This window comes from Macadamia integrifolia, chromosome 11 (assembly GCF_013358625.1).
Source record: "Macadamia integrifolia cultivar HAES 741 chromosome 11, SCU_Mint_v3, whole genome shotgun sequence".
In the NCBI taxonomy this organism is placed as follows: Eukaryota; Viridiplantae; Streptophyta; class Magnoliopsida; order Proteales; family Proteaceae; genus Macadamia; species Macadamia integrifolia.
In genome coordinates this window covers 6,488,540-6,516,455 of record NC_056567.1, presented here as the reverse complement: position 1 = coordinate 6,516,455, position 27,916 = coordinate 6,488,540, and the positions used below count along the sequence as shown (strand labels likewise).

At 40.1% G+C, this 27,916-nt stretch overlaps 3 protein-coding genes across 3 annotated transcripts; 1 reads left to right on the top strand and 2 right to left on the bottom strand.

Annotated features, from left to right (window-relative positions):
- Positions 1-2,549: 2,549 nt before the first annotated feature.
- Positions 2,550-3,311, top strand: LOC122092880. Its single transcript, XM_042663186.1, has one exon. The coding sequence runs from the start codon at positions 2,550-2,552 to the stop codon at positions 3,309-3,311; it is 762 nt and encodes a 253-aa protein (XP_042519120.1).
- A 5,762-nt stretch (positions 3,312-9,073) lies between these two features.
- LOC122092879 lies at positions 9,074-10,871 on the bottom strand. Its single transcript, XM_042663185.1, has 3 exons — positions 10,613-10,871; positions 9,640-9,920; positions 9,074-9,547 (listed from the first exon to the last, which is right to left on the bottom strand). The coding sequence occupies exons 1-3, from the start codon at positions 10,869-10,871 to the stop codon at positions 9,074-9,076; spliced, it is 1,014 nt and encodes a 337-aa protein (XP_042519119.1).
- Positions 10,872-14,132: 3,261 nt separating this feature from the next.
- LOC122092878 (probable calcium-binding protein CML41) lies at positions 14,133-14,648 on the bottom strand. The gene has a single exon (XM_042663184.1). The coding sequence runs from the start codon at positions 14,646-14,648 to the stop codon at positions 14,133-14,135; it is 516 nt and encodes a 171-aa protein (XP_042519118.1).
- Positions 14,649-27,916: the final 13,268 nt, after the last annotated feature.

Genomic DNA, 27,916 nt, shown 5'->3' with positions numbered 1-27,916 from the left:
CTTCCCTCGTGAACCTACAGTCTAAAAAGAGGTGCTTCACTGATTCCTCATCCATCAGACAAAGAGAGCATTGAGAAGGGAGGGGGACGCTCTTGGCTCTAATCTGATCATCAGTAGGCAACTTGCCATTCATAAGTCTCCAAGCAAACATTTTTTGTCTTGGCTGCAGCTTTGATCTCCAAACCATTGAAAACTAAGGGACTTTTGGGTTTCTTCGACGAATTTCGCCCAAGCAGAGAATGTGGAGAAAGTTCCCAAAGGGATGCAGTTTCAGAAGCAATGGTCTTCAACAAAAGACGAAGGTAGGGGGATGCTTGGAATCATGTTGAAAATATTTTCAAAAGGGTAGAAGATACCTCAAGAAGGTTCCACTGATTTTCTGAGATGACGGCAGCAACTTTAAGTTTTGCTTCAGAAAAAGCCTCTTTTCCCATGTTTAGATGCTCCATAATAGAAGAGTCACCAACCCAGTTATCCTTCCAAAAATTTATTTTTCTGCCATTGACCACAATCTACCTTTCTTTGCTAGAAATAAACTTCCATACTCTTCTGATACCCAGTCCAATGGAGGAAGAAGTGTATGATATTTTAAATAAGCCATTAGACACCAAATGTCTAGGTTTGAAGAAAGAGCTCAGACCAGAGGAGCCATGCTTAATATTCCACGCCTGTTTAGATAACAGAGCAGAGTTGACATCCCTTAGCCGACGGATTCCTAGACCCCCCCCTCTTCCTTTGGTTTATAAACCTGATTCCATTTGACAGTGATAGCCTTCGAAGAGTCTAAGTCACCAGACCAAATGAAATTTCTCATCCACTTTTCTAATAAAGATATCATGGAAGAGGGCCACCAGTACACTGACATGCTGTGTGAAGGCATACCTGAGATCACAGATTGGACCAGCTGCACCTACCTACCATAGACAAGAGTTTTCCCTTCCAGCCAGTGAGGCAACTCTAGATTCTATCCATGACACCCAGTAAGTTTAGCTAAACCATTTCTAAGGTTTAGTTACCCAAATTGGGGATTTCACTAGGGAGGGCTCGTGGACTCAAATTGATCCATCAATCTGGCTAGGATAAGTCTCCTACACTAAACCCCTCTCCCAATTTGTAGTCTTGACAAATGGGAATGTGGGTTTTAGAAAATTTGGGCAATTTCTTCATTTCTAGGTTTTATGTTGCCCAAATGTGAAGTTCTTCAAAACTTAAAAAAATAAAAATAAAAAAAAAATAAAAAAATAAAAAACTCCCAATTCAATTCAATATTCATCTAATTTACATTTTTTTTTTCGCTAAAGGCCAGCAAGATTTTATAAAAAAAATAATGAATAAAATACAGAGAAACCCTTTTGGGCATAATTGAAACAGAAAACCAAATCTCAATTCCATCTTCAGCATTGCCATCAACAGAAAGAGACCTAGACGAAAATAGATCAACACCTAATCTTCAACTCCACCTTTGGCATCGCCATCAGTAGAGAAGAAAACTAAGCAAACAAAATCTATCTAAAGCCTATCAACCAACCAATCACTTGAATCTATACTGGGGTCTCTCTATGGCATCCCAATCAACATCATTAACAGTAAATCTAGGAGCTTCATTCCAAAATGTTGATGTTCTTGTTGATGTCGCATGCTTAGCAAGGCTATCAGCTACCATATTCACCTCTCTGAAGCAGTGACTAATATTCCATCTAGCATCATTTAAATATCTCAGCAAGGAGAACCATTTTTGTCTAAACTTCCAGGGAATAATCTTATTTTGCAGACACCAAACAACTGAATGTGAGTCACATTCCACTTCAATCCAAGACAAACTTAGCTCGTTGGCAATAGGGATGGCTTCAAAGAAAGCAACAAACTCAGCATCATAGTTTGTTGAGATTCCTAGAAATGAAGAGAAACACTTCATAGGACGCCCTACATGATCTCAAAAAATTCCCCATGTGCCTGCATATCCCGGGTTCCCAAGAGAGCATCCATCAATGTTTATCTTGATGCAGCCATTAACTAGATGATTCCACATTGAGTGAATGGGTGGTGAACTGGCTAGTCGTCGGAACTCTGCCGTCGAGTCATCGACAGTAGCAGTAGCAGTCTTCTTCTTCCTCTTCTTCTTCTTCCCTCGTCGAAAGTAGCAGTAGCAGTCATCGATCTCGGGCACCGACAACAGCCGATCGAAGGAAACTCAGGCGTCGATAGCAGCAATAGCAGGTCGTCGCCTCGTCGGAACTGGGGCATCGAGTCATCGACAATAGCAGTAACAAGTCGTCAGATCGGATATACGATATGAACTGCAACATCTATGTGAGAAAACCATTTAGTGGCCAAGAGAACACAGTGAAGTCGCAGATCCGAGCAGATCCGAGCAGATCTTGAGGAGATTTTCGAATCTCAGGACGACTTTGGAAGAAGAGGAAAGCAGATCCGAGCAGATCCGAGCAGATCCGAGCAGATCTGAAGTTCTCACGGCGTCCGAAGGATACAGGTGATCTATAGGAAAAGTTATCAGGGTGCAGCGACTGAACCAGAAATCTGGGGAGACGATGGCGTTTTTGAATGTGGTAGATGATGGTAGAGATATGGATCATGACCTAGGGGGAGGAAGACCGCCGGATAGGGGCAGGCAACTTTGCCTTACTGATTTCTGGAAACCTAAATTAAAGGATGCATCGGAAGCGGTTAGAGAAGAATCTGAGTTTCAAGCCAAAGAAGATCTGAGTACTAAGGTGGATGACAGCAGAAATCAGAAAGATAGAGGGGATGGTGTGAAGAAAACTTTTTCTACTGTTGTGGGTAAGGCTTTACCGGACGTGGAGCAGTTGCCGGATCCAATTCATGCTGGGGCGCACACTAAGATTATCATCCCGCAGGAGGCATATGAGGAGAGGCTGGAAAAATTCAAGTTTGCTTTGATAGGTAGGGCAAACTTCAAATTTATGTCTATGAATGATATTCGTAAAGATGCAGGAGAGGGGTGGAATTTGAAGGGGAGAATTTCTTTGTCTCCTATGGGGAAAGGCTTCATTTTATTTCAGTTTGAGTTGGAAGGAGATATGTCTGCCATTTGGAGAAGGAACCTAATCAAGGTTAGAGGACAATTGATTCGATTCCAACGCTGGAAACCAGATTTTGATGTGCATGCGGTGAACAACCCAACCAAACTGGTGTGGATCAGATTTCCAGGCCTTCCCCTGGAATACTGGCATGAGAAGATCTTGTTGACAATGGCTAAAGGGGCAGGTAGACCTGTGGCCCTGGACAGACGCACCAGATCGGCGGCAATGGGGAATTTTGCGCGTGTTTAGGTAGAAGTGATAATTGGGGAGAAAAGGGTGGAAGAGATTCAGGTGGAAAGAAAGCAACCAGGAACGGGGGAGATTTTTTGGTTTAAACAGTTAATCGTATATGAAGATGGGTTAGCTAAATGTGGTTTTTGCAAAAAAATCGGGCATACTTTGTTCCAATGCAAAGAGAAGAAGGAGGTGGATGCTCGAGACACTGGGGCGGCAACCATGGTGAATGAAGGTGGTGCAGGGCGGAGATCCAGCTCAGAGGGCGGTGGTTTGGGTGAAGGATTTGTTTCCAATTTGGGTAGAAATCTTACCCATATGAGGCAGCCTCCTACCATATTAAGAACTCAGATTAGGGACAATAGTCCAACGTCTAAGGAAGGTGTGCAGGGGCAGGGAGATATTGAAATAATTATTCCCTTAGAGAAGTCTACCAATATGGGAACAAATCACAATCGTATGGGTGCAGTTAACAGTATGGAGGGTAATGGATTGGTGTCTACATTCAATGAGGAATCTGGGTCGGTGGATGGAGCGGATATGGATCATATATCTGAACCAGGAGATGAGGCAGAGATTGATCACCGTAGGTGTAACTCTCCCATTTCAGAGGAGGATGAGGCTATCTATGGCAGGGAGGATCACATTGGTTCAGGTCAGCATGGTGAGATCGAAGAGGGTAGGGATGTGAGGTTCGAGCCTCAAATTGATAATCCAAAAACTCAGTTGCAGTACAAGGACGGGGTTATGATTGTGTATCATGAAGACGTGGTAGAAGTTGATAGAATGGTGAGCATCCTCGAGAGCAATATGGAGGGGAGAAGACAGCAAAAAGGAAAATCTTTCTCCCTTAATGAGCAAACTGCTCGAAAATCTGACAGATTGGCTCTCTTAAAAAAATGACTATGAAGATTTTATTTTGGAATATCAGAGGAATGAAGAAGAAGGCTGCTAGGTTGGCCTTAGGGAATATTGTTTCGATGAGTTCCCCATAAATTATATGCATAGCTGAACCTATGTTGGAGGTGCAGAAATTTCCAAAGAGGTTTTTCAATAATCTTGATTTTGAAGCGGATTTTATTCATAATGATAGGTAGGATAAGGTTCCAAATCTGTGGGTGGTTTGGAGAAGGAGTTTGTCTAAGCCGCAAGGTGTCTCTTGCTCTGATCAACATATTACTTTACGTGTGCAGTGGCAGTCGAATATCTTCACTGTGTCTTTTATTCATGCTAATTGCTTCAGAGCAGCAAGGAGAGACTTGTGGAGTAATTTGGCGGCATCGAACCCGGGTCAAGGCATCCCCTGGCTGGTGACTGGAGACTTTAATGCTACTCTGTATGCTCATGAAAAAAGAGGTCCAGGATCTTTTAATCTAGGCTCTGCGGCAGATTTTGGGGCATTGGTGGATAGCTGCTCCCTTATTCAGATTCCTTCACAGGGTCGAAAGTATACTTGGACTAATAATAGAAGAAGAGGTAATGTTGTGGCAGTTCTGGATAGAAGTTTCTGCACAGATGCTTGGATTTCAGAGTTTCAGGATTGCCACCAAAAGGTGCTATCTAATTGTGCATCAGACCATTCTCCCCTATTGGTGGTGTCAGAAGCATTGGTGAAGCCCTCTAATTGCCCTTTCAGGTTTCAGAGGTCTTGGATTGATCACGAAAATTTCCTAAAAATTGTGAAAGAATCCTGGGATGAATGGATGTCTGGATCGGCTCTCTATATTTTTAGTCAGAAAATTAAAAGATTGAAAATTGTGATTAAGGAGTGGGCTAGGGAAACATTTCCCAATGTGAATTTGGAAAAGGAAGAGGCGCTAAAGGGGTTGGAAGAGATTCAAAAGGAGATAGAGGAGATTGGTATGAACGATCAAAATTTTGCTCGTGAAGCTGATGCAAAAACTAGGTACTTGAAGGCAATGGAGGGATATGAAAAATTCTAGGCTGAAAAAGCTCGGATTAGATGGAGAACTCAGGGAGATAGAAGCTCGAAATTCTTTCATATGGCTGTGAAGGTGAGAAGAATGAAAAATACCATTAGATATCTGAAAACTGATTCAGGTCAGATCATCAATGAGAAGATGCAGTTGGAGGATTTTACTAAGAGCTATTATGAAAATTTTTTAAAAAAATCGGCTACTGTTGACCACATGGAAATGATGGACTGCATTCCGAAGGTTTTGACGGACATTGATAGATGGAGGATGGACGCGATGCCATCTAATGATGAGATTAAAAAAGCGGTTTGGGACCTTGATCCGGAAAGCTCTCCAGGCCCAGACGGTTTTCCTGGTATGTTCTATAAATCTTGCTGGGTTATAATTTCTAATGATGTTTGTAATGCTATTAGGGGCTTCTTCAGTAAAGGTCGAATGCCTTATGGTCTTAATAGCAATTTTTTGGTGTTAATCCCGAAGATCGAAGGGGCAAATGCTTTAGATAAGTTTAGGCCTTTATGCATGGGCAATTTTTTTTGTAAAATTGTTTCTAAAATAATGGCTTTAAGACTTTCTGAGGTGATGCCTCGGCTCATTTCGGAGGAGCAAGGAGCATTCCAGAAGGGAAAAATCATTCACTCCAATATTACCCTTGCCTCTGAGTTATCTAATATGATGTTCTCTGCGACTAGAGGGGGTGGCATGGGGGTGAAGATAGATATTCAGAAGGCTTACGATACAATTGACTGGGATTTTATTTTTCATGTATTGAGAAAGTTTGGGTTTTCAGAGACCTGGATTCGATGGGTCTACCAGATGCTGGTCTCTGCGAAGATCTCTGTAATTTTCAATGGTGGTCCGATTGGATATTTTGGAGTGGAGAGGGGTTTGAGACAAGGGGACCCTATTTCCCCAATGCTGTTCATTTTGGCTGAAGAGGTTCTCTGCAGAGGTTTGAATAAACTAGTGGAAGAAAATAAATTAAAGCCTATTAAGGGTCCTCGTGATGTGATGACGCCAGTTCACAGTTTGTTTGCTGACGATATATTCATCTTTGCTAATGCATCTATCAGATATGTTAGACATCTGAAGAAGTTTCTTAACATGTATCAAGAATTTTCTGGCCAATGTATCAATTTGGAGAAAAGTAAATTGTTTGTGGGCTCGATATCTTCTCAGAGAAAGAGGGCTATTGTAGAAGAATTGGGGATTTCCCTTTGTACATTTCCTACAAGATACCTGGGGGTGGAGATTTTTAAAGGTAGAGTTAAGAAAGATTTTGTGATGCCTATTATGGACAAAGTAAAAGGCCGTTTGGCTGGGTGGAAGGGCAAGATGTTATCCCTGGCAGGAAGAGTTGAATTAGTGAAATCGGTGATTATGAGTATGCCAGCTCATAGTTTTGCTGTGTATTGGTGGCCGTCGTCGCTAATTACAACTTTGGAGAGATGGATGCGCAATTTTGTCTGGTCAGGAGAGATTGATGCCACAAAAAAAATTATTGTTAATTGGGATCAATGTTGTAAGCCGAAGGAGGAAGGGGGGTTAGGATTGAGAAGATTGAGAGATGTGAATAAAGCTATGCTCTGTAAAACAGCATGGCGTATCAAGCATGAAAATTCCTTGGCCAGTAGATTCTTGAGAGCTAGATTCCTAAATAAACAGGGGTTACCGAAGGAAGGATATAGTGCTTCTTCCATATGGCCTGGCATTAGAAAAATTTGGAATTTTATTTCTTCTAAGGAGAGATGGGTAGTTGGTGATGGTCGCAATATAAAATTTTGGAAGGATAATTGGGTGGGAGGCTTTGCACTGGAAGAGTGTGTGGAAGATGTGGATAGATCGATGCTTGATGGAAAGGTGGACAGATTTATCGTCAATCATAGGTGGAACATACCTGTGGTAAATTCATGCTTCATGACAGATGTTTTTAATGCTGTTTTGCAAATTAAAATCTCAAATTATGAATGTGTTGACAGATGTGTTTGGAGTCTTTCTTATGATGGGAATTTTAATTTGAAATCTGCGTGGGAGGATATTAGAGAAAAAAAGCCAACGGTTCCCTGGGCTTCGCTCATTTGGTGTAAGAAGCAAATATGTCCTTTGTAAGGCAGCAGAAGAGACAATGCAACATCTATTTATAGAGTGCCCTTTTTCTAATGAAATCTGGAATGATTTATGTCACTGTTTTAACCTTAGATGGAGTGCTCAGGTCTCTATTTTGGAGCTCGCCCAATGGTGGAAAAGAAATAATAAAAATGTGAGCTGCAAGGAGGCGTGGACCATGGGTTTTGGTATTGTTATAGATCACTTGTGGAGGGAAAGAAATAATAGAGTCTATGAGGGTGTGGAGCGGATAACAAAATATACCTCGCTTATGGTGATTGAAGAAATAAGAAGAAATGCTCCTATAGCAAAGGGAGTTAATTCCTTGGTAGACCTTATGTGTTGCAAACGTCTGGGATTATCTATCCAAAAAGATAATCGTCGTCACATTTTGGAGGTTTATTGGTGCAAACCCCCCATCAATTGGATCAAATTAAATTTTGATGGGAGCTCTTTGGGAAATCCTGGGCACGCTGGAGCGGGAGGAATTTTTCGTGATCATTTTGGTAAAGTGATATGTTCATATAAAAAATATATGGGAGTGACAGGGGTATTTGAGGCTGAAGTAGAGGGGCTGATGGAGGGTTTGATGCGAGCCAAGGACATGGACATTCAACATTTGTGGATTGAGTCAGACTCGAGTGCTGTTGTGTTTTTAATTCAGCAAAGGAAGATTCCTTGGTTTGTTTTGCAAAGGTGGCTATATCTCCAGCCTTACATGAGAAAAATTTCTTGGAAAATTTCTCACAATTACAGAGAGGGGAATTCAGTGGCAGATTTCTTGGCAAGAGATGCGGCTAAGAGTGGTATTTCAGGAGTTGATGTGATATTGCCTCCTCACATAGGGGATTTTCTTTCTAGAGATGCCGAGGGAAGACCAAATTATAGATTCCCTTAGAGTTTTCCCTTTCTCCTGCTGATGGCAATGCCGAAGGTGGGAGGATAGGGAGGCTATTGGTTCTTTTTATTGTTGGATTGGTTGTTGAGTTGTAATTTTTCTTCTTTTATGTCTTCTTATGAAATAAAATTTTAGCGAAAAAAAAAGATGATTCCACATTATCTCCATAACTTGTTGAGGATTAGGATTTGCCCTTGTCAACCATAAAGAGGCCGATAGGACCAGCTCTTTAACAGATTTGATCTTGACTAGGTGAACAAGAGATATGGCATGCAAATCATTCAAAACAGCCTTAACCACAAGTCTTGAGGTTCTGAGATTGCTATCGTGACGCCTAGAGTTCCTTTCAAACCAGATGTTATGAAAAACATGATTCCATATCTGCTTTAAAGGGATTGAAATATACTTCCTTTTCCACCATGAGAAGAGCTCTTGAATCAAAGCAAAACCCTTCCAGTGAATGTCAAATATTTTCAAAACTTCACACCATACCTCACTGGAAAATCTGCAATCAAGAAAAATATGATTTAGGGATTCTGATTCAGACAAACAAAGGGAACATCGCGAAGCCATGGAAACTGATCGAGATTTAATTAGATCATTTGTGGGCAACTTTCCATGAACTATGCACCATTCCAGAGTTGAAACTCAAGGAAGAGTTCCCTTGTTCCAAATTGTGTGATACCATGGCACTTTTGCCTCGAGCACACGAAGGGCATCCCAAGCAAAACACACTGAAAACTCACAGACTGGGTAAGAGACCATACCCTCCGATCTTGGCACGTGATCGAGGGAAGAGGAAAATTCTCAATTTGAGAGCATATCAAAATCAAGGGCTAGGAACTCAAAGTAGGTAAAACCCACCTTCCCTGGACTATGAAATCTGAGACTTTAGCATGGAGCATCTCATTATCATTGATACCCACCTTTTCAGCCACTGAGTAATTTGCGAGCCATCGATCAAACCAGAAAGAGATGGAATCACCCTTCCCTACCACCCATCTTTCATTCTGCTTCACAAAATCCCAAACCTTTTTAATTCCTAGCCAAATAGAGGAGCATATATATGAGGACTTTGGCTTCCCTGAAGGAGAGAGGAATCTTTTACGCAAAAAGGCAGCAATCAATGACTTATCATTTTTAATAAACCAAGTAAGTTTGAACAACATAGCAAGGTTCACATCTCTCAGCCTTCGAATGCCCAAACCACCTTCAGCTTGTGGCTTATAGACCATATCCCATCTAACCGTGATTGCCTTTGTAGTATCCAACTCGCCACTCCAAATAAAATTCCTAGTCCATCGCTCCATCTGAGAAATAACAAAGGAAGGCCAGAGATAAACAAAAAATTATGGATTGGAATACTCCCCATCACCGATTTAACCAATTCCACACGACCTACTAGCGATAAAAGTTTCCCCTTCCACCCAACCAGCCTACCCTTGAACTTATTAGCCAAAGGCATACTCAAGTCCCTCTTCACCCTTCCTTTGAAAATCTCCACACGCAAATACTGGGTTGGAAACTTACATTCCGGAATATTAATAACCTCTTTGAGATGAGATTTTCTTTTTGTTGGTATTTTTCCAGAGAATACCTTACTCTTCTCCATACTAATAATCTGACCAGAATACTGTTGATAAAGATCAAAAAATCTCATAACATGCTTAGCTCCCTTAAGATCTGCATTAATGAATATAAATATATCATCTGCATATAAAAGGTGAGAAGGGGTAGAAGCTTGCTTAGCTCCCCTAAGATCTGTTGAATATACTTCTTCAGCAATGATGCACAATATAGGGGACAGGGGGTCCCCTTGTCTCAAACCCTACTCCACTCCAAAAAATCCCACCGAGCCTCCATTTATGAGAACTTAGAGCCGAGTAGAAACAAGGATTTGATGTACCCTGTCAATAACTAGCTGTTAGAAACCAAACTTCCTCATGACATCGAATATAACCCCCAATCCAGAGTGTCATAAGCCTTCATAAAGTCTAGTTTTAGCACCAATCCTCCTCCAAATGATTTAATATGCATTAGATTAGCCAACTCTGAGGCCATGCAGATGTTTGAAGATATCACTTTACCCCTCTGAAATGTGCCCTGTTCCTCAGAGATTAATTTTGGGAGCAACATAGTCAACTGAGATGCTAAAATCATAGGGATTATTTTGAAGAAAAAATTCCCTAAACATATAGGTCTGAATTGACTGACCTTAGAAGCTCTAGGCACTTTTGGGATAAGGGTTAAGAAATTAGAATTGACCCCCTTCGTGATCACCCCTTCTCTAAAATGTTTTTTTATTGCAGCACATAAATCAGGGCCAATTATGCTCCAACATACTCTAAAAAATAAACCCGAAAAGCCATCCGGACCTTGAACACTGTCAGGATCTAGGTCAAATACTGAAGATTTAACCTCGTCCTTAGAGGGGGTATCAGTCAGGAAAAGGTTGTCCTCCAAAGAAATACACCCTGGAATATTGTAAAGAATGTCAGTCTCCTTGACTTTCCCATCTTTTTTATGAAATTCATCAAAATGAGCCGAGACGAATTGGCCAATATCTGTTGGGGCAGACAGCACCTCCCCATTCTCAGTGTGTATTTCTCTAATCTGATTTTTCACCCGTCTCATCTTTGTAGATAAGTGAAAAAACTTTGTATTTCTATCCCCACATCAAAGCCATTTTAGACGGGATTTATCAGCCCACACCTTCTCTTGAAGCTACAGAGCAACTTCCATATCCCTCTTCACAACAGCATCCTGATCAAAGAGAGGCTTAGATAAACCATTGACCTCAATCGCCTTTCAAACATCCTCTAGCACTGCTTTAGTTCTATTCACTTCAAGATCGATATCAGAAAAATTCTCCCTAGCCCAACTTTTAAGGTGGTATTTCAATCGTTTTAGCTTTCCTGTAAAAACAAAGATAGGCGTACATGCTAGAGGCGCTGACCAGGAGTCTTGCACATAGCACAAAAAATCCGAGTGCTCAGCCCAAAACCGTAGCATACGGAATGGCATATTAAGCGGGTGGGGAACACCCCCACATGTGACCACCACCGGGCAATGATCAGAATAATTTTGAGAAATTATTCGCTGCGAGCAAGCGGGGAACATTGACATCCAATTCTCATTACACAAACTCTTGTCCAATACCGCGCGAACATTGCCAATCCATCGATTGTTAGACCATGTAAACTTGCAACCTGCCAAAGCAACAGGCATCAAAGGTGTGACATCCATCATAGCTGCAAATTCTTCAGCAGAACTGGCACTAAAGGAGCCGAGGCCCTGCTTTTCATGAGAGAAAAGCGTCTCATTGTAGTCACCAATAGCCATCCATGGCAAAGCATACCCAGCAACATTACACAGATCGAGCCAAAGTAGTCTTCTGTTCACCTTAAAGCAGCTGGCATGAATAACCGAAAGAATAATTTGCTTCCCACTTACCTCAAGTAATATAGACAGGTGTTGCGTGGAAGACAATAAAATGGTCGGATTTTTTATCTCCTCCTTCCATAAAATCCATATATTCGGAGTTGAATCCGCCCTAGAGTTACATAACAACTGGGAAGAGAATCCCATTGAAGTGAACAGCTTCATTGGGCATTTCTCCGGACCCACCTTAGGTTCAGCTACACAAAAAACTGAAGGAACATGTGACTTAAGCCAATGACGCAAAGAAACTCTAGCACATTTGTTCCCAATTCCTCTAATGTTCCAGAACATTAACTTCATGGATTAATGGGAATGAGAAGCATTACTAGGGTTAGGCGTCCCTTTACTCTGCAAATTTCTATCCATCTCTAGCAGCTCCTGGACTCTAGCAATACGGCGCAAAATGTTTGGATGTCCTCGTGGCGGGAAGACTGACCTACGCACCACTGTTTGAAATCCATCCATGGAGTCAATAGGATTCTGCTGATGTAGGTCATAGTGCATCACTATAGTCCTTCCATTGTCAATACATTCAACTGAGTTTGCAGAAGTTAGATGAAGAGGTGACCCATGGATCCGATCCACATCATTTTCCACATTAAGCACAATAGCAATTGACCCACTACCTTGCCCATTTGGGCCTAATACCGACTGGCCCGTAGAAGAATTTGTCAATTAAGCCTTATGGGACCCATCTAGTGACTTTCCAAAAGCCGCCTCTAGAGCACAATCCACCGAATTCTGAGAAATTTCCAAGATAGGCGTCCCTACCATAGCAGGAGTTTGAGGAATATTGGGAGATCTCCCTATAATTTCCATGCGTCCCTCAGAATCTGGATTTTCCTTAATTGGAGAAGAGCAATCAGCCGTTGCCTCAACTGTTTGTGGATTCACCTCTCGTACCACAGGTCGCCGAACCCATCTCTGACTGTAGGGATTCCGGCGGCGAGTATCCTCCATGCCACCTTGATCAGTCGAATCCTGCTCCGGCAGGTTCTCAAATACAACTTCTTGTTTAAAATCATAAGATTCATTGGAAACTTGCCGCTCTCTCTCCACAAATAATTCCGCCACCCGAGGAATTGAATCGTCAATATCGACGCAAACCCGAGCAAAATGGCCGTACATTGAGTCATGCGTCCTCCAATCAATCGCCATCGGCCTTCCCACTGCCTTGGCCATGGAGAGAATGATTTCTTCATCCCAATACTCTTGAGGAAAATCGGGGAAGCGTACCCATGTCAATCTGTTAGTAATCTCCTGTTTCGACGTATAAAAATCTTGCCTCCATTTCTGGAAACGAATGATACGTCCTTCCACATGAACAGGTCCCTGCGCCACGTCATTGCCATATCCACTTCATTCATAAATGGAAACATTATGAATCCCTTACCAAGGGATCGTATCTCCACCTGTTCCATTAGTCCCCAATTATCTTTAACAAAAACTTGTAGAGATTCCATAGGGATAGGTCGGGGACACATTTGCCCGAGAAGAGCAAAACGATGCTTACTGAGTTGTCTATTTTATGCTCTTTGTGGAATCTTGATTCTTGTAAGAAGACCCTTCACAGCCGATGGAAGACTGTCAATCAATGGTAGGGCAGGCTGGCCCACCACTGATGCAAAAGACCTTGCAGAACCACCATTGGCATTCATCTCCATCGTGGTTGCCATAGGACGCGTAGCCTGCAGCCCAACATATTCTTCCTGTCCCAACACCACCGGAGGACTCCTTACCTCTACATTTGGATTGTGATATGAAATCCCAGATTCCAGATGCTCGTTCCCACCATACTCAATCTCATCTAATTTACATTGTTCTCCCATTACTTATTTAAAGAAAAGGAAATACCTAATGAAAATTGTAAACAATTTCAACCATCCACCTAATTAAATTCTTACCACTAAGAATAAAAGCAACGATAAAACCCCCAATTTACTTTGCTATGGGCCCTATATAAACTACTCATGGGCTTGGGCTCACCCATCAACCAAATAAAAAACTGAAATATATTAAGAGTCTTATATTTATGCTTAATTATACTAGGGAATCATGTCCGATATCAATCCAATCGAAGCCATCCGGATCGATCTGATCAGCTTTTTAAAACTATGTTTGGGATTCGTTTTGTCTCCTTCCTTAATGTAAGCTCTAAGGGCATTCTGTCCTCCAGTGCCCTCTTGCTTACTTTGGTTTTGGAGCATGAGGACACTCAAGAGACATCCAAGTCTCAAATTGCAATAGCAAATTGCCAACTTAAGAGATAACAAGACATTACAAAGTTTGAACACCATAATTTATAGCAAACCTGTTCAGAATTATTAATAACATAGGACACCCACCTGGTGTCTTACAGACATTTTACAGCGTTAAGGCCATTATTTTTATGTCTGTAAACTTATTTGCATATACTAACACACACTCATAGAACAGGTGCAAACATTAATATGACTAAGCCATCAACTGCTGGAACTCAGAGAAGTCAATCACACAGTCGCCGTTGAGGTCGAATGCCTGTATGATGGTCTTGCACTCTTCATTGGACATTTTGTTGCCAAGGCAACTGAAGATCCTCTGCAAGCCCTCTGTTGTAATGGACCCAGAACCCTTCAATGCGAACATATCAAACCCTCTTTTCAGGTCATCATTCCCACCTTCACGTTCCATCAACTTCGCAAAATCGTCAAAATCTAGCGTCAAATTGTCGCCACCAGCTGCATCCAGTTCATTGATCACACCTTGAGCCTCCTTAGGTGGCATGAACTCCCTTATAGGGGCAAAGTAGGATCTGAGTTCAAAGCCTTCGATCTTTCCGTTACCGTTAGTGTCCAAGCGACGAAATATTTGTTGGAGTTCATCGTTTGATTCCTGTTTGGAATGATGATGAAGGCGATGGGCACTTAGCACGAAACTCTTGTTGGAGAACCATTTGGATAATGTTTGCTTGGAAAGAACAGCAGTTGCCATTACAGCAGGAACGAAGGCGGGCTGGGTACTGAGTAGTTTTTGTTAAACAAAAGAACATGCATGGAGACTTATATAGACTGTGATAAGATAGAGAGGGAGACGTGAAGGGTGAGTAAAGGTACTTTTTCTGTGTTTTTGTGGAAGAATAATTATCCAGAGCTTAAAAAGACTGGTTTTGATTAAAAGTTCCCAAACATTGCATATATTCGCCCAACCTTTATATCAAAATCTTGGGCAAAACTTTGTCGGCCCGCAGTGTGACTCATTTTCTATTGCTTTCTATTCTCTTTATTCCGCGAACACATTTCCTACCATAGTAAAAACACAAATCATACAATATTCAAGAAGCAAATACGAAAACATGTAACAGGTTTGTATAGGCATCATTACCTGATACTTCAAATCACCCCACATATCTATAAGGTATTTCCACTGATCCAATGGAACACGGACATCACGTTTTGCAAAGCATTCATCAATCATCGTTGACTTATCATATATTTCTTTTAATTCAAGCCTAAAGTCCTTCCACCGGATACCCATTTTTCGAATAACCCATTTTTTTGCTAAAATTTCAATTTCATAATAGTCCTACAGAACAATGTGGTATATTAATTAAAAAAATAAAATAAAAACACTTTACAAAAATCATACATTAAAAATGTTAATGTTGGTGTCACCATACCGTAACTTTTTCCCAAACTAATTCCTTATAGTATTGAGGAACTTTCCGCCATTCCCAATAATATAGTGGCATCGTGGTAGGTGTCCTTACATGTGTGTCCATCCATATAAGTAATCGTGATGCCTCCTTACCAACCCCTTGGTGATAACGATTGGTCCTAACTTTTACCTTTTGGCCACTTGACAAAGAAGTTGTAGTGAATCCCCTTGACCGACCACGTTTCTTACGACGATTGTCTACATGTAAAATTACAATTTACAGCAAGAAAAAAATACAATTTAGTGATAAAAAAAGTGAATACATTATCATAAAATCAACTAAATATCATAAAATCAACTAAATATGTCATTATATGTTGATAAAAATATAATAGCCATACCCGGTGCAACCGCACTCGTAGAAGCAACGTCCACATGATCATTATTCCTTTTCTACAACTGCCATAAAACAACATCACTTGAATAGTAAGTACTATTGTCCGTACACTATTAGCTAACATTTAATTGATTTTTGCACTTTGAATAAAATACTAAACCTTAAAACAAAATATACAAAAAATCATAGTCAATAAATTTATGTGTTGCTTTGCAAAGCATTGATTAGTTCTAAGGGCGCAGCCACTATTATTCCCTCCATGTCTGATCTTATCAAACTAAGATCGATATGATCTTCACTAGCTTATCCCCCTCTACTGTCAATGTTTTGAAGTGATATCTCTTTCCAATTTTGAACATTGTCTTCAGGTACATCTCCCTCCATATTATAATTATCACGTATCAATGTTTTTATAACAATTTGCCATTCTGATTTTATGGGGTCTTGTACATAAAACACTGATTTGCTTGTGTAGCAAAGACAAATGGTTCATCCATTTCATTTACCCCAGTATGCTTCAAGTGATTGAAGTTTACAAGTGTAAACCCAAAGTCATCTTTGACCACCCCCTTGTTAGTCAACCCAGTTACATCGAAATAACACTATTTTTAGATTCAAAGAATATTCTAACTCAATGACTTCCTTAAATATGCCATAATAAGCTACATTTCCATCGACGGGCCTAGGATCTCTATGGCCATTAATGCTTGGTGTTATTGCCGTCACTAAGACCCCACTGTTTTGAGTTTGCAAATCAGCGTCAAGAGTTAAATCGGGTGCCATTGATAATATATCCCTTGTATCTTCTTGCCTCCCAGTTAGGCCCTTTCGATAACCATTTAATGTTGTCAGGCACCTTGACCCCGCTTTGTCGTAGCTTGTCGACCTATTCAATACAAAATACACATGTTATTACGATAGGGGTGTTGAACTCATTTTGTAAACCGGTTTTAAACTTACATGACATGCAAACCAAGTTGGGAATTATTGTGCATGCTCCTTTAGTCTACTTTGGTCTCTGCATTTACGACCTTGTGCCTATTTAATTTCTTCAAGATGATGTCTAAGAAATAAGAAAGCGTGCTTTAGGTTATCAATATGTGTTGAATCATATAAAAAGTTCACATATCAAAATTTGTCAATTTGATACTTATTTTCGATATCCCTCAAGGGCATCGTAATTGAAATGTACATATCGGTGGGCTTGATTTCTATATTTCATCTCAAGCCTAATTAGCTCAGACTTTCCTATGGGCCTACTCATCTCTCCGAACCAATATTCCTATTCGGTCGATTGACCCATGTTTCCACACCTTTGAAATATCTTGAACAGAATATTAGGCATTCATCTACAATATATCCTCCTGCAATTGAGCCTTCTGGCCAACTTGGATTACTCTTATAATCCTTCAATGTCTTTGTGAACCTGATTGGGATCAACACAGATTTCTAAATTTAATAATTTTTCGTATAATTAACAAAGTCAAAAGCCAAATCATTTGCTGTGTGTGAAAGAATAAGTATCCAACTCTTAAAAAAAGGACTGGTTTTGGTTAAAAGTTCCCAAAAATTGCACTGTTGGCATATTTTCCCAACTAATGTTCATGAGAAAGTCTCCAAAAGACAAACCATGATATGAAGTTCAGCTGTATAGGCTGCAAACAAGAAGCCCATCAGGCTGCCTTTCATTTAGAGGAAATTCAATAAAATGTAACAGTACCATGATAATATTGAGTTTTTTTTTTTTTTTTCTCTGAGTGATACATGATGCTGACAAATAGTAGTAGAAAAATGCAAACCACCATCACTACCAGGTTCTTGCAGAGTTTGTGCTTTCTGAGTCACGTTTACTTAATCCTTAAAAATTTCAACTCTTAGGTAGCGAGTGGGAGAAGAACAAATGTTCAGGAATGCATAGAGCACCGGAAATGCACTGCTTACGTTGAGGAGAGAGATTTCAAACAAATAATTTGCAAACCAAACTTATTGCGGGTGAAACGGGAAACGGGAAACGGGAAACGGGAAACGGGAAACACACCTTCACACACTTATTTAGTACTCAAAAACCTGCTCAAAATTCTCATTCAATCATTTGGTCCATCGTTTGAGTACATACTTAGTATTTAAAGAGAATCAAAACTCCTACTTAGACTCTTAGAAATGAAAACTATAAAAGGAAACAAGTTAAAAAAAGAGAAGAATACCCAGAACGACTCTACTCTTAACTACTATTCGTATTAAACCTTAGAAATAGAAGATATAATAAAATAGAGGGAGGAGTTTAGGTATGACGCCAGTTTTCTTGGATCGAGTGGGCTCAACCAATGGAAGGGCTAGAATGAGAGGGGCATAGGAGACTTTTCCTAAGAGGCAAGGAGAGAGATAGACACAAATCTGGGAATGCGGCATAGTCAACCTTTATTAAGTAAATTAATTCCAACCCTTGTTGGACCAAAACCCTAGATTGGATCAATTCTTCTTGACTTTCGGCTTCTAAATCTGGTCATGCTAGTCTAACCAATCGAGTGCAACTGCGTCAATGTTCCTTCTTTTAAAAGAACTCAACTACATTGAGTTTCGAAAAGGACCAAGAATGCCATTTGAGTCAACTAGCCTGAGGAAATGTACCAACTATCCGCTTGAGTTTGAGAGGTGCAAGATCCTTCGCTGGACTACTTTAATTAGCGTAGGTTGGAGGTTAATAGTATACTTTGTGACACACTATAGCTGTGCTACAACAAAACGATTTATTTGAAACCCCGTATCAATATATGCAACCATATCTTTATCTTTACCATAAAAAGTCTTCTTTGAGACTTTGCATTTGTGTTTTTGCAGCCATTGAACTATTTTGAAGGTCTTTTATTTTTTTCACCTTTCAAATTGGTTTAAAATTGAACAGCTAAAAAAGGAGTTTTGGTTTTCTAGCAAATTAAATTTCCCTGCAAGGTGAGGGATGATGATATGCCGGTTATTTCAAGGTATTCATTTTTTCGTGCCTACTAATACAGTCGTTATCTTCACCTTCTCGAAGAAGACTTCCAAAAGTATTCCTTCTATGGAAGGATCCTACTTTTATATAAGAGGTAAGGTTAAAGTTTTCCTTCACCTATAAAGAAAGAATACTTTATTATCATGGTGAAGTGACCATTTGATTGGACTCTTGGGTCATGATCACGATCCCTCACCTATTGATGATGTCACACCCCGCCTCCATTCACTTGAAGGTTGGTGACATGGACACGCACACGTGTCCACAATCCATTCAGGATCCACAATATAGTACTTTAAGTGCATAAAATGATGAAATGATTCTATGATCACAAGATAATAAAATAGTCAAATATACATAACGAGTGAGGTCTAATAATATTTATCATATTTACTAAAATGAAGTCCTCTGCAACGGATCATAAATATAGTAATGCCCCTAGGGCTACATCATATATATATACACAAAATAATCAATATAGAAGATGCTGCTCTCATCCTCAACGTGCTCCATAAGCACAGTCATCGCACACACAGCTGTCCTAATGCGTAGCTTGCTCCACATCCCAAAGGTCACCTCCGCAGAGAGCCGGCTCCTTAGCCATAGACTCCAGGTGGTTCCCTAAATCAATATCTAAAAAAAAGGGGGCAACGACGGGGTGAACTTCCACAAAGCCCAGTGAGGGGTACACACAAACAATCACAATATTCCACAAAAAATAGAGAAAAATATAAATGCTCAACCACAACAATATTAATGAAATTAGATGCACACAATGACATGATCCGATCATTAACAAACAATCCTAAACAACAAATTCTAGGTCCAGAGTGTAATCAAACTTGGGAATGCAATACTGGAATCTCCCATAACCTCGGTCATGCTGCACCCACAAGCATGACCATACACTCTCTCAGTTTATGGGTATGTAGTACCGGAATCTCCCACATCCTCGGTAACCGAAATCTCCCACAACCTCGGACAAGCTGCACCCTGGGTTATTTAACCTAGCCTAATGCAATCTAGTATGATTATTTCACCTCTCAATTACGAGGTAATCATACTTGGGAATGCAGTGCCGGAATCTTCCACAACCTCGGCCATGCTACACCCACAAGCATGACCACACATGGTCTCAATTTATGGGCATGCAATACCGAAATCTCCCACAACCTCAGTAACCGAAACTCCCACAACCTCGGCCAAGGTGTGCCTGGGTTAGTTTTCCTAACCCAATGCAATCTATCATGATATGAGTCATAAATACAAGGTGATCATGCCTGGGAATGCAGTACCGGAATCTCCCACAACCTCGGTCATTGAAATCTCTGACAATCTTGGCCATGCTGCACCCACAAACATGACCACATATAATGGGCATGCAGTACCAGAATCTCCCACAACCTCGGTAACCGGAATCTCCCAGAACCTTGGCCAAGTTGCACCTCATTCACTCACACACATATGCACAGCCACAGTTCATATTATTATGCCACAATCAATATTCACCACAAGTAATAGGGTTATGATATGCAAAATAACATGATCATCCACATATGCAATTCATATTATCATGCCACAATCCAAATTCACTACAAGATACAAGATTATAATATGCAAAATGACATGATCATCTACATATGTAACATGATGTAAACATTCCATAAAATAAAATCACACAAATATCCTCACCTCGAATCTCAAGTGTCGGTGGATAGCCGATGACCTTGTGCCTCGTTGACCCATCACTTCTTGGTTCTACTCTTAGGATACATAAGGTTTTTAAGAAATCAATCATCCATAGGGAAATGAGACCCTAGACACATATTCTAACTTCATTTCCTATCTTCCTTTTCTTAGAAATTGTTCTCAAGTTGGGGGTTTTATGACTTTAGAGCTAATTTATATGTGGGGATGTTTATCCATCTCCATTAACTTGGATTAAGTATATTCAATGGGTTGGTTAAGATAGGTTTACACAATGCACCCAAATTCCCCAAAGTTCAAGTCGCAACTAAGCTAAATTTGGGAACTTCGGTTGAGGGAGTAGGTGGTGACCACTAACGGCTTATGTGGTCACTCCAATCCACTATACCCATTTTTAATTTCGTTTTTTCCAACCCAATTTTGGGTTTGAATGGTGGGGTACAAAGGGTTTGTGCAAAACCCACCATTTCTAGGGTTTAGTTACCCAAATTGGGGATTTCACTAGGGAGGGTTCATGGACTCAAATTGATCCATCAATCTTGCTAAGATAAGTCTTCTACACTAAACCCCTCTCCCAATTTGTAGTCTCGACAAGTGGGAATGTGGGTTTTAGGAAATTTGGGCAATTTCTCCATTTCTAGGTTTTATGTTGCCGAAATTGGGGTTTGAGATGGGGATTTCACTAGTGAGGGTTCATGGGTTCAAATTGAACCATAGATCTTGTTAAGACAAGTCCCCAACATCAAATCCCTCTCCCAAATAGTAGTTTTAGTGAGTTGAGAGGTGAGAATCGGTTGGGGCAATTTCCATTAGCTCAATGGAGAGTGGAAAAAAAAAAGGAAGGGAGGGAGAGGCGTGTGTAGAGAGAAGTAGAGAAAATGGCTTTCCTTAATGGGTAGGTGTTCCCCTTGTTCCCTTCTTCTTCCTCCTCCCTTGCTCTTCTCCTTCTTCTTCCCCTTTCTTCCTTCTTTTACCTTTAATTTGGTAGAAATGAGAAGAATGGGCAAAGATTTCTATTTATAGTCACTTAAGTTCCCTAAGCCTTGTTTGGGGAAATAATGGGTTTTCATTCATTACTGGGTTAATCCATCATTTGGAACTAACAGCCCACCTTGGGGTGACTGGATACAATAATCTATTCCCCAATAAGTTGTCCCAACTATTGGGAGTGGTTTGAGGTGCACGGGTGCGAAGGCCCAGGCCCCACGACCAAATAACCCTGTTTTAGCCTATGCACTCGTTGGAGGTGTTCAACCAGTGAAGACTGAATTGGTCCCCCCCTGTACGGAGTTAGATCCTTAAGTAAAATGGGGCCTTCCCAGGGTGTTTTCAGTGTGTGGGCCCCACCTTTTGATACATTTTACTATTAAAACTCGGCAAATCCACAGGTTACTATTGGTTGTCACCTGGTTGCATTACCTATGACTAAAAGTTGAAATTAGCCCGGATTTTGGGCACGGTTATAACAAACAAGGTTGAAACTACCCTTCTCTTTGGCCATTTGACATTAGTGATTTGTGGTCCTTTTATTTTCCATTTTGATTTGACAAAGATTCTGAATTTTTTCACTCCAATTACAGTTATTCCTGTATTATTTAAGTAGTTGGTTTATTTTTGACCAAATATTTCTCCTCATTATTTATTTTGTAAATTATTATAAAACACAAAGAAGAATTGAATATTTTCAAATAATTTAATTTGATTGAAATTCTGAATTATATTAGTTTCCAAATTATATGCATATCATTCAAGAAATCCTCAACCTCATACAAGGTAAAAAAGCCAACAAGCTAAATATTTCAGTAAGCTGAAGCGATCAAGTAAAATTAGCGCAATTCAAGAATGTCTCTTACTTAGAATAGAGGGATGAGTGGGCTTCTCACACAACTATAATCTAATAAGAAAATTGAAGAGTTAAAAAAATAAAATAAAATAAAATAAAAAATGAAAGAGATAGTTAGAATTGCTATTTCTCTTTGGCCATGCCATCCACAATGTGGTTATTGTAGTCATTGAAGCAACTATACATAAGGCCAGTCTTTCATTGATCTATTAAAATAGAAAAAAATTGTATCAATCTAATGCAGTCTCCATACGTGAAACTGATTATCATACTCTTCAAAGAATGATAGAGAGTGAGGATTTGCCCAGCCAACATGATATAAGCTCTTCTAAACCTATTTCCAAGCTTCTCAAGGCTTGGAACATGTGAAGTTCTTCAAAACATAAAAAAGGAAAATACTCCGATTTCAATTCAATATTCATGTCAACTATCTTACATTGTTCTCCCATTACATATTTAAAGAAAAAAAAAAAAAAAACATAATAAAAATCATAAACAATTTCAACCGTCCACCTAATTAAATTCTTACGGCTAGGATTAAAAGCAAACAATAAAACCCTAAATTTATTTTTCTATGGGCCCTATATTAAATCAACTACTTATGGGCTTGGGCTCACCCATCAACCAAACAAAAATTTGAAATATATTAAGAGTCTTCAATTCATGCTCAATTACATTAAAGAATCTTTGGCTGATATCAATCCAGTCCAAGCGATCGTGATTGATCTGATCCAATTTTCAAAACTATGCTTGGTATTCATTTTGTCTCCTTTCTTAAATTAAGCTCTCTGGGTGTTGGGTCCTCGAGTGCCCTCTTGCTCCAGCAAGAGGGCACTCAAGAGGATTTTTTTTTTTTGTTAATTCGCTAGAATATCATTTGTATTAAAAAAAATGAAAAAGAGATATATAGGAAAAAAAATGGAAAAAACCAAAAAATTACACAGACTGAAAAGTGCCCCAAAGACTAGAGAGAACTAGGCTAATTTCCCCACCTTCAGCATTGCCATCAACAGGGAAAAGAATCTACAAACCCCCATAAGCTAGAAAAAATAGTGAGAGCAACTAGACCAAACGGTAACGGGAATGTTTTAAAGCATCCATTTCCAAATCCATTTTAACCAAAGCTGGCTAAGAAATGATTGCAAAAGAGATACCACAATGTGGTTATTGTAGTCATTGAAGAGTTAAAAAAAATAAATAAATAAAATAAAAAACGAAAGAGATAGTTAGAATTACTATTTCTCTTTGGCCCTGCCATCCACAATGTGGTTATTGTATTTTTTTTTTGGCTAAAAAGTCATGTATATTAAATGAAAAAGAAGAAAAAAGAAAAATAGTACATCAGATGAGGAAGGGAGAAATACCCAACACTCACACTAAGAAGAGAGGGAGAAGCAGAAACTCCACCTTCGGCATTGCCATCAGCAGAATTACGCAACTACCCAACTCCACCAAAAAACAAAAAATCTGGAAAAAAGAGAAATTCCTAGGTGAATCTGAACCTAGGCCGACCCGATGCATCCATGTCTAATTCCATTTGAACCAGAGTTGGCCAAATTGAAATCGGCTCTGATACTTCAAAACGAGCAGCTGACTTTGACAAAAAATCCGCCACTGAATTTGCTTCCCTATAGCAATGCGTTATTTTCCATTCCACATCCTCCAAATAAGAAATACAATTTATCCATCTTTGCCGAGCTATCCATGGACTTTGCCTCTTCTGAAAAATAGTCACAACTGCAACTGAATCACATTCTATCCAGAGCCGTTTCACATTATGCTGCTTAGCTAATTCAATCCCTATCATAAGCGCTAAAAATTCAGCCTCAAAATTTGTGCGAGTTCCTAGAAATTTTCTGAAATTTGCCACTACCTCTGCCTTTTCATTGCGAAGAATTCCCCCTGCTCCAGACTTCCCTGGATTACCAATAGAGCAACCATCCGAATTGATTTTTATCCAACCTGGATTAGGAGGGCACCAGAAAATATTGAAGATTTCCCGAGGCCTTCTCCGCACCCCTGAAATACCCAATCTTCTTGCAGTGACAAGATCCGAAATTGAGATGGCTGCCCCTGAATGAACCAGCTCTTGGCAGCTAATTTCTCTCTTCACTTGTCCAAAACAATGCTCTTTTGATTTTGAGATTCCTTCGAATTTTCTTCCATTCCTCTCCAACCAAGTAAAGTAAGGGATTAAAACAAAACCCTTCAGCCACACCCCTTTAAAGATGGTCTTCTTGGCCTGATCTTTCCACCAAGCTATCAAACTTTCAACTCCTTCAAATCCAGGCCACCTAAACCCAAAACAACAACAAAATTTCTGCCACATGTAAACTGCAAAAGAGCATACATACATGGTATGATTTATTGACTCTTCCGCTATGCCACAGAGAGTGCACTGAGATGGCAATGGAACCCCTCTCTTTTTCACATTATCATCAGTAGCGAGCTTATTTTTCAACATTCTCCATCCAAACACCGATTGGCGAGGCTGAAGATGAGAATTCCAAATCAATGAATACCACCCCACCTTTGGCGATTCCCGTCTTACTTTTTCCCAAGCCGATTTTATTGTAAAAACTCCAGATGAATTTAATTCCCAATGACAAATATCATCCAGATCTGAAATTATGATATCCTTGGCCTGATCAAAGATATTTTGAAAAAATTCAGAGCTCACCTGGGGAAAATTCCACTCATCTTGGCAAATGAAATCAGAAACCTTTGCCTGCATCGAGTCAAAGATATCTAACTGCAAACCATACATCTCCTCAATAGACTTCTTTCCCAGCCAGCTATCTTTCCAAAAATTTATCCTCTGACCATTCCCAACAGTCCATTGCTCATGAGACTGTACCCACCGCCACACCTTTTTAAGACCATGCCATATCGAAGAGGAAAGGTAGGTAGTTTTCAGCGAACCATCAATCTTCAGAAAACGGGCACGAAAGAAAACACTCATTAGAGAATTTCCATGTTTGATTTGCCATGCTAATTTGCACAAGCATGCAAAATTAACATCTCGCAACCTCCTAATGCCAAGACCGCCTTCCCTGGTAGGTTTACATACCTCATCCCACTTCACCACTATCTTCTTCCCTGTCTCCATGTCACCAGACCATATGAAGTTTCGCATCCACTTTTCTACTAATTTTATTGAGCTTCCTGGCCACCAATAAATCCCGAAATTATGAATTGGTATGCTTGAAATCACTGATTTAACCAGCTCCACCCTACCAGCCATGGAGAGAATCCGACCCTTCCATCCCGATAACCTCTTCTTGATTTTATCCATCAGCGGTAACATGTGGTCCCGTTGAACTCTCCCCTTGAAGAGCTCCACACCTAAATATTTAGTAGGCTGCCTTGCAGATTGGATTCCCATAAAAGTACTAATAAAATGTTTCCTGTGAGGGGCAACCTTTCCAAAGAACAAACTACTTTTTTCTAGATTAAATATCTGGCCAGAGAATGCCTGATATTTATCAAGAAAAGCCTTAAGATTTTTGACAAACTGAGCAGATGCATTAATGAAAATGAAAATGTCATCAGCAAACAATAAATGGGAGGGAGTTAACACACCTCGAGGCCCAGGAAGAGACTTTATCAAACCATTCTGAACCATGCTTCTAAGACCTCTACAGAGAACCTCTTCTGCTAGAATAAATAAAAAGGGAGACAAAGGATCTCCTTGTCGGAGACCTCTACCAACCCCAAAGAACCCCACCGGGCCACCGTTCACCAAAATTGATACTCTGGAGGATAGAAGAAGGTTGTGAATCCAAGAAATCCACCTAGATGAGAACCCAAATTTGCACAGAACTGCAAAGAGGAATTCCCAAGCTAGAGAGTCATACGCCTTTTGAACATCGAGCTTCAGTCCCATTCCACCACCCCTAACTGAAGAATACATCAAATTTGACAGTTCTGAGGCGAGGCTGATATTTGCTGAAATTATTTTACCCTGCTGGAAAGCGCCTTGCTCTTCCGAAATCAATTTAGGCAAAACAACAAGTAATCTTGAAGATAGAATTTTTGATATCACTTTGCAATAAAAATTCCCCATACATATAGGTCGAAACCTATCTAGAGAGGCCGCCCCCTCAACTTTGGGGATCAAGGAAATAAAGCAGTTATTTATTCCTTTAGGAAGCCGCCCTTCCTCAAAGAATTTTTTCACTGCCCTGCAAAAATCACCCTCAACAATAGTCCAACATCGCCTGAAGAAACTACCTGGGAACCCATCAGGACCTGGAGAGCTTACAGGATCTAAATCCCAAACAGCTTGTTTTATTTCGTCCCCACTCGGGACAATCTCCAATTCTGCCACGTCCTCCTCCTCCAACACTCTGGGAATATTATCAAGAAGGTCATTATGAACCGTGATTTCACCAGCCTCATGAAATTTCTCAAAAAAATCAGAGACATAAAACGATATTCCCTGTTGGTCTGAAACCCAAGTTCCATCTTCCTTTTTTAGGGAGGTGATCTGATTTTTCAACCTCCTAAGCTTCACGGAGAGATGAAAAATCTTCGAGTTACAATCTCCATTTTTCATCCATCTCAGTTTAGCTTTTTCAGCCCACAACTTCTCGTACATTTGGTTGGCCTTCAATAATACTGTTTTTGCATCTGCCTCTCTGTTAAATAATTCATCATTCATCCCAGCCACCTCTATCATATCTTGAACCTTCTTTAATTCCAGCTTTGCTTTATCGACCTCATCATTCAGGTTAGGAAAATTGGCCCTCGCCCAAACCTTTAAATTCTCCTTGACCTGCTTTAATTTTTGTGCCAGAACGAAAATTGGATTACCCCCTATCGAAGTTTTCCAAGCTTCCTCAACCACAGAGATAAATTGATCATTTTCCATCCAAAAGCTATGGAATCTAAAGGGGATATTTGTAGGTCTTTGAACATCATCAGAGACAACAATTAAAGGGGCATGATCTGATACCGAAGACAACAAAACACGCTGCTTCACATTTCTAAACACATCTATCCACTTCCCATTACAAAAACTCCGATCCAACACTGCAACTGCATGACCCCTTCGACGATTATTAGTCCAAGTGAATTTCTTTCCCTGAGAAGGGATAGAAAGCAATTCACACGCATCAACCATTGCCTGGAATTCAGCAGCTGATCCAAGATTAAACTTACCAGGACCTCTTTTCTCATGCGAGAACAGGGTTGCATTGAAATCCCCCATCACAGACCACGGAACCAAAGCTGATATCGACAACTCCAAATCTAACCACAATTGCCTACGCATAATTTTAAAAGAACTTGCATGTACAAAAGAAATACCCACTTTACTACCTGGCCAATCAAAGATGACTGATATTTATTGATCAGACATACCTGCAACAACTGGTCTCGAAACCCCCAACTTCCATATAATCCATAAATTTGGGACTTTGTCATCCCGAAAATTATGAATGAAATCCACAGCATACCCCAACCGACTAAAGAAAATAACAGGAAATTTACATACCTGAACCATGGGTTCAGCCAAGCATAACACATCCGGGGCATGCTCCTTCACCAGTAGACGTAAAGCGCACAACCCTGCTGCCTTCCTAACACCCCGAATGTTCCAATATAGAATCTTCATGAATTACTTCTTAGAGAATTGATATTTATCAGACTTTTTAGCCTGACTA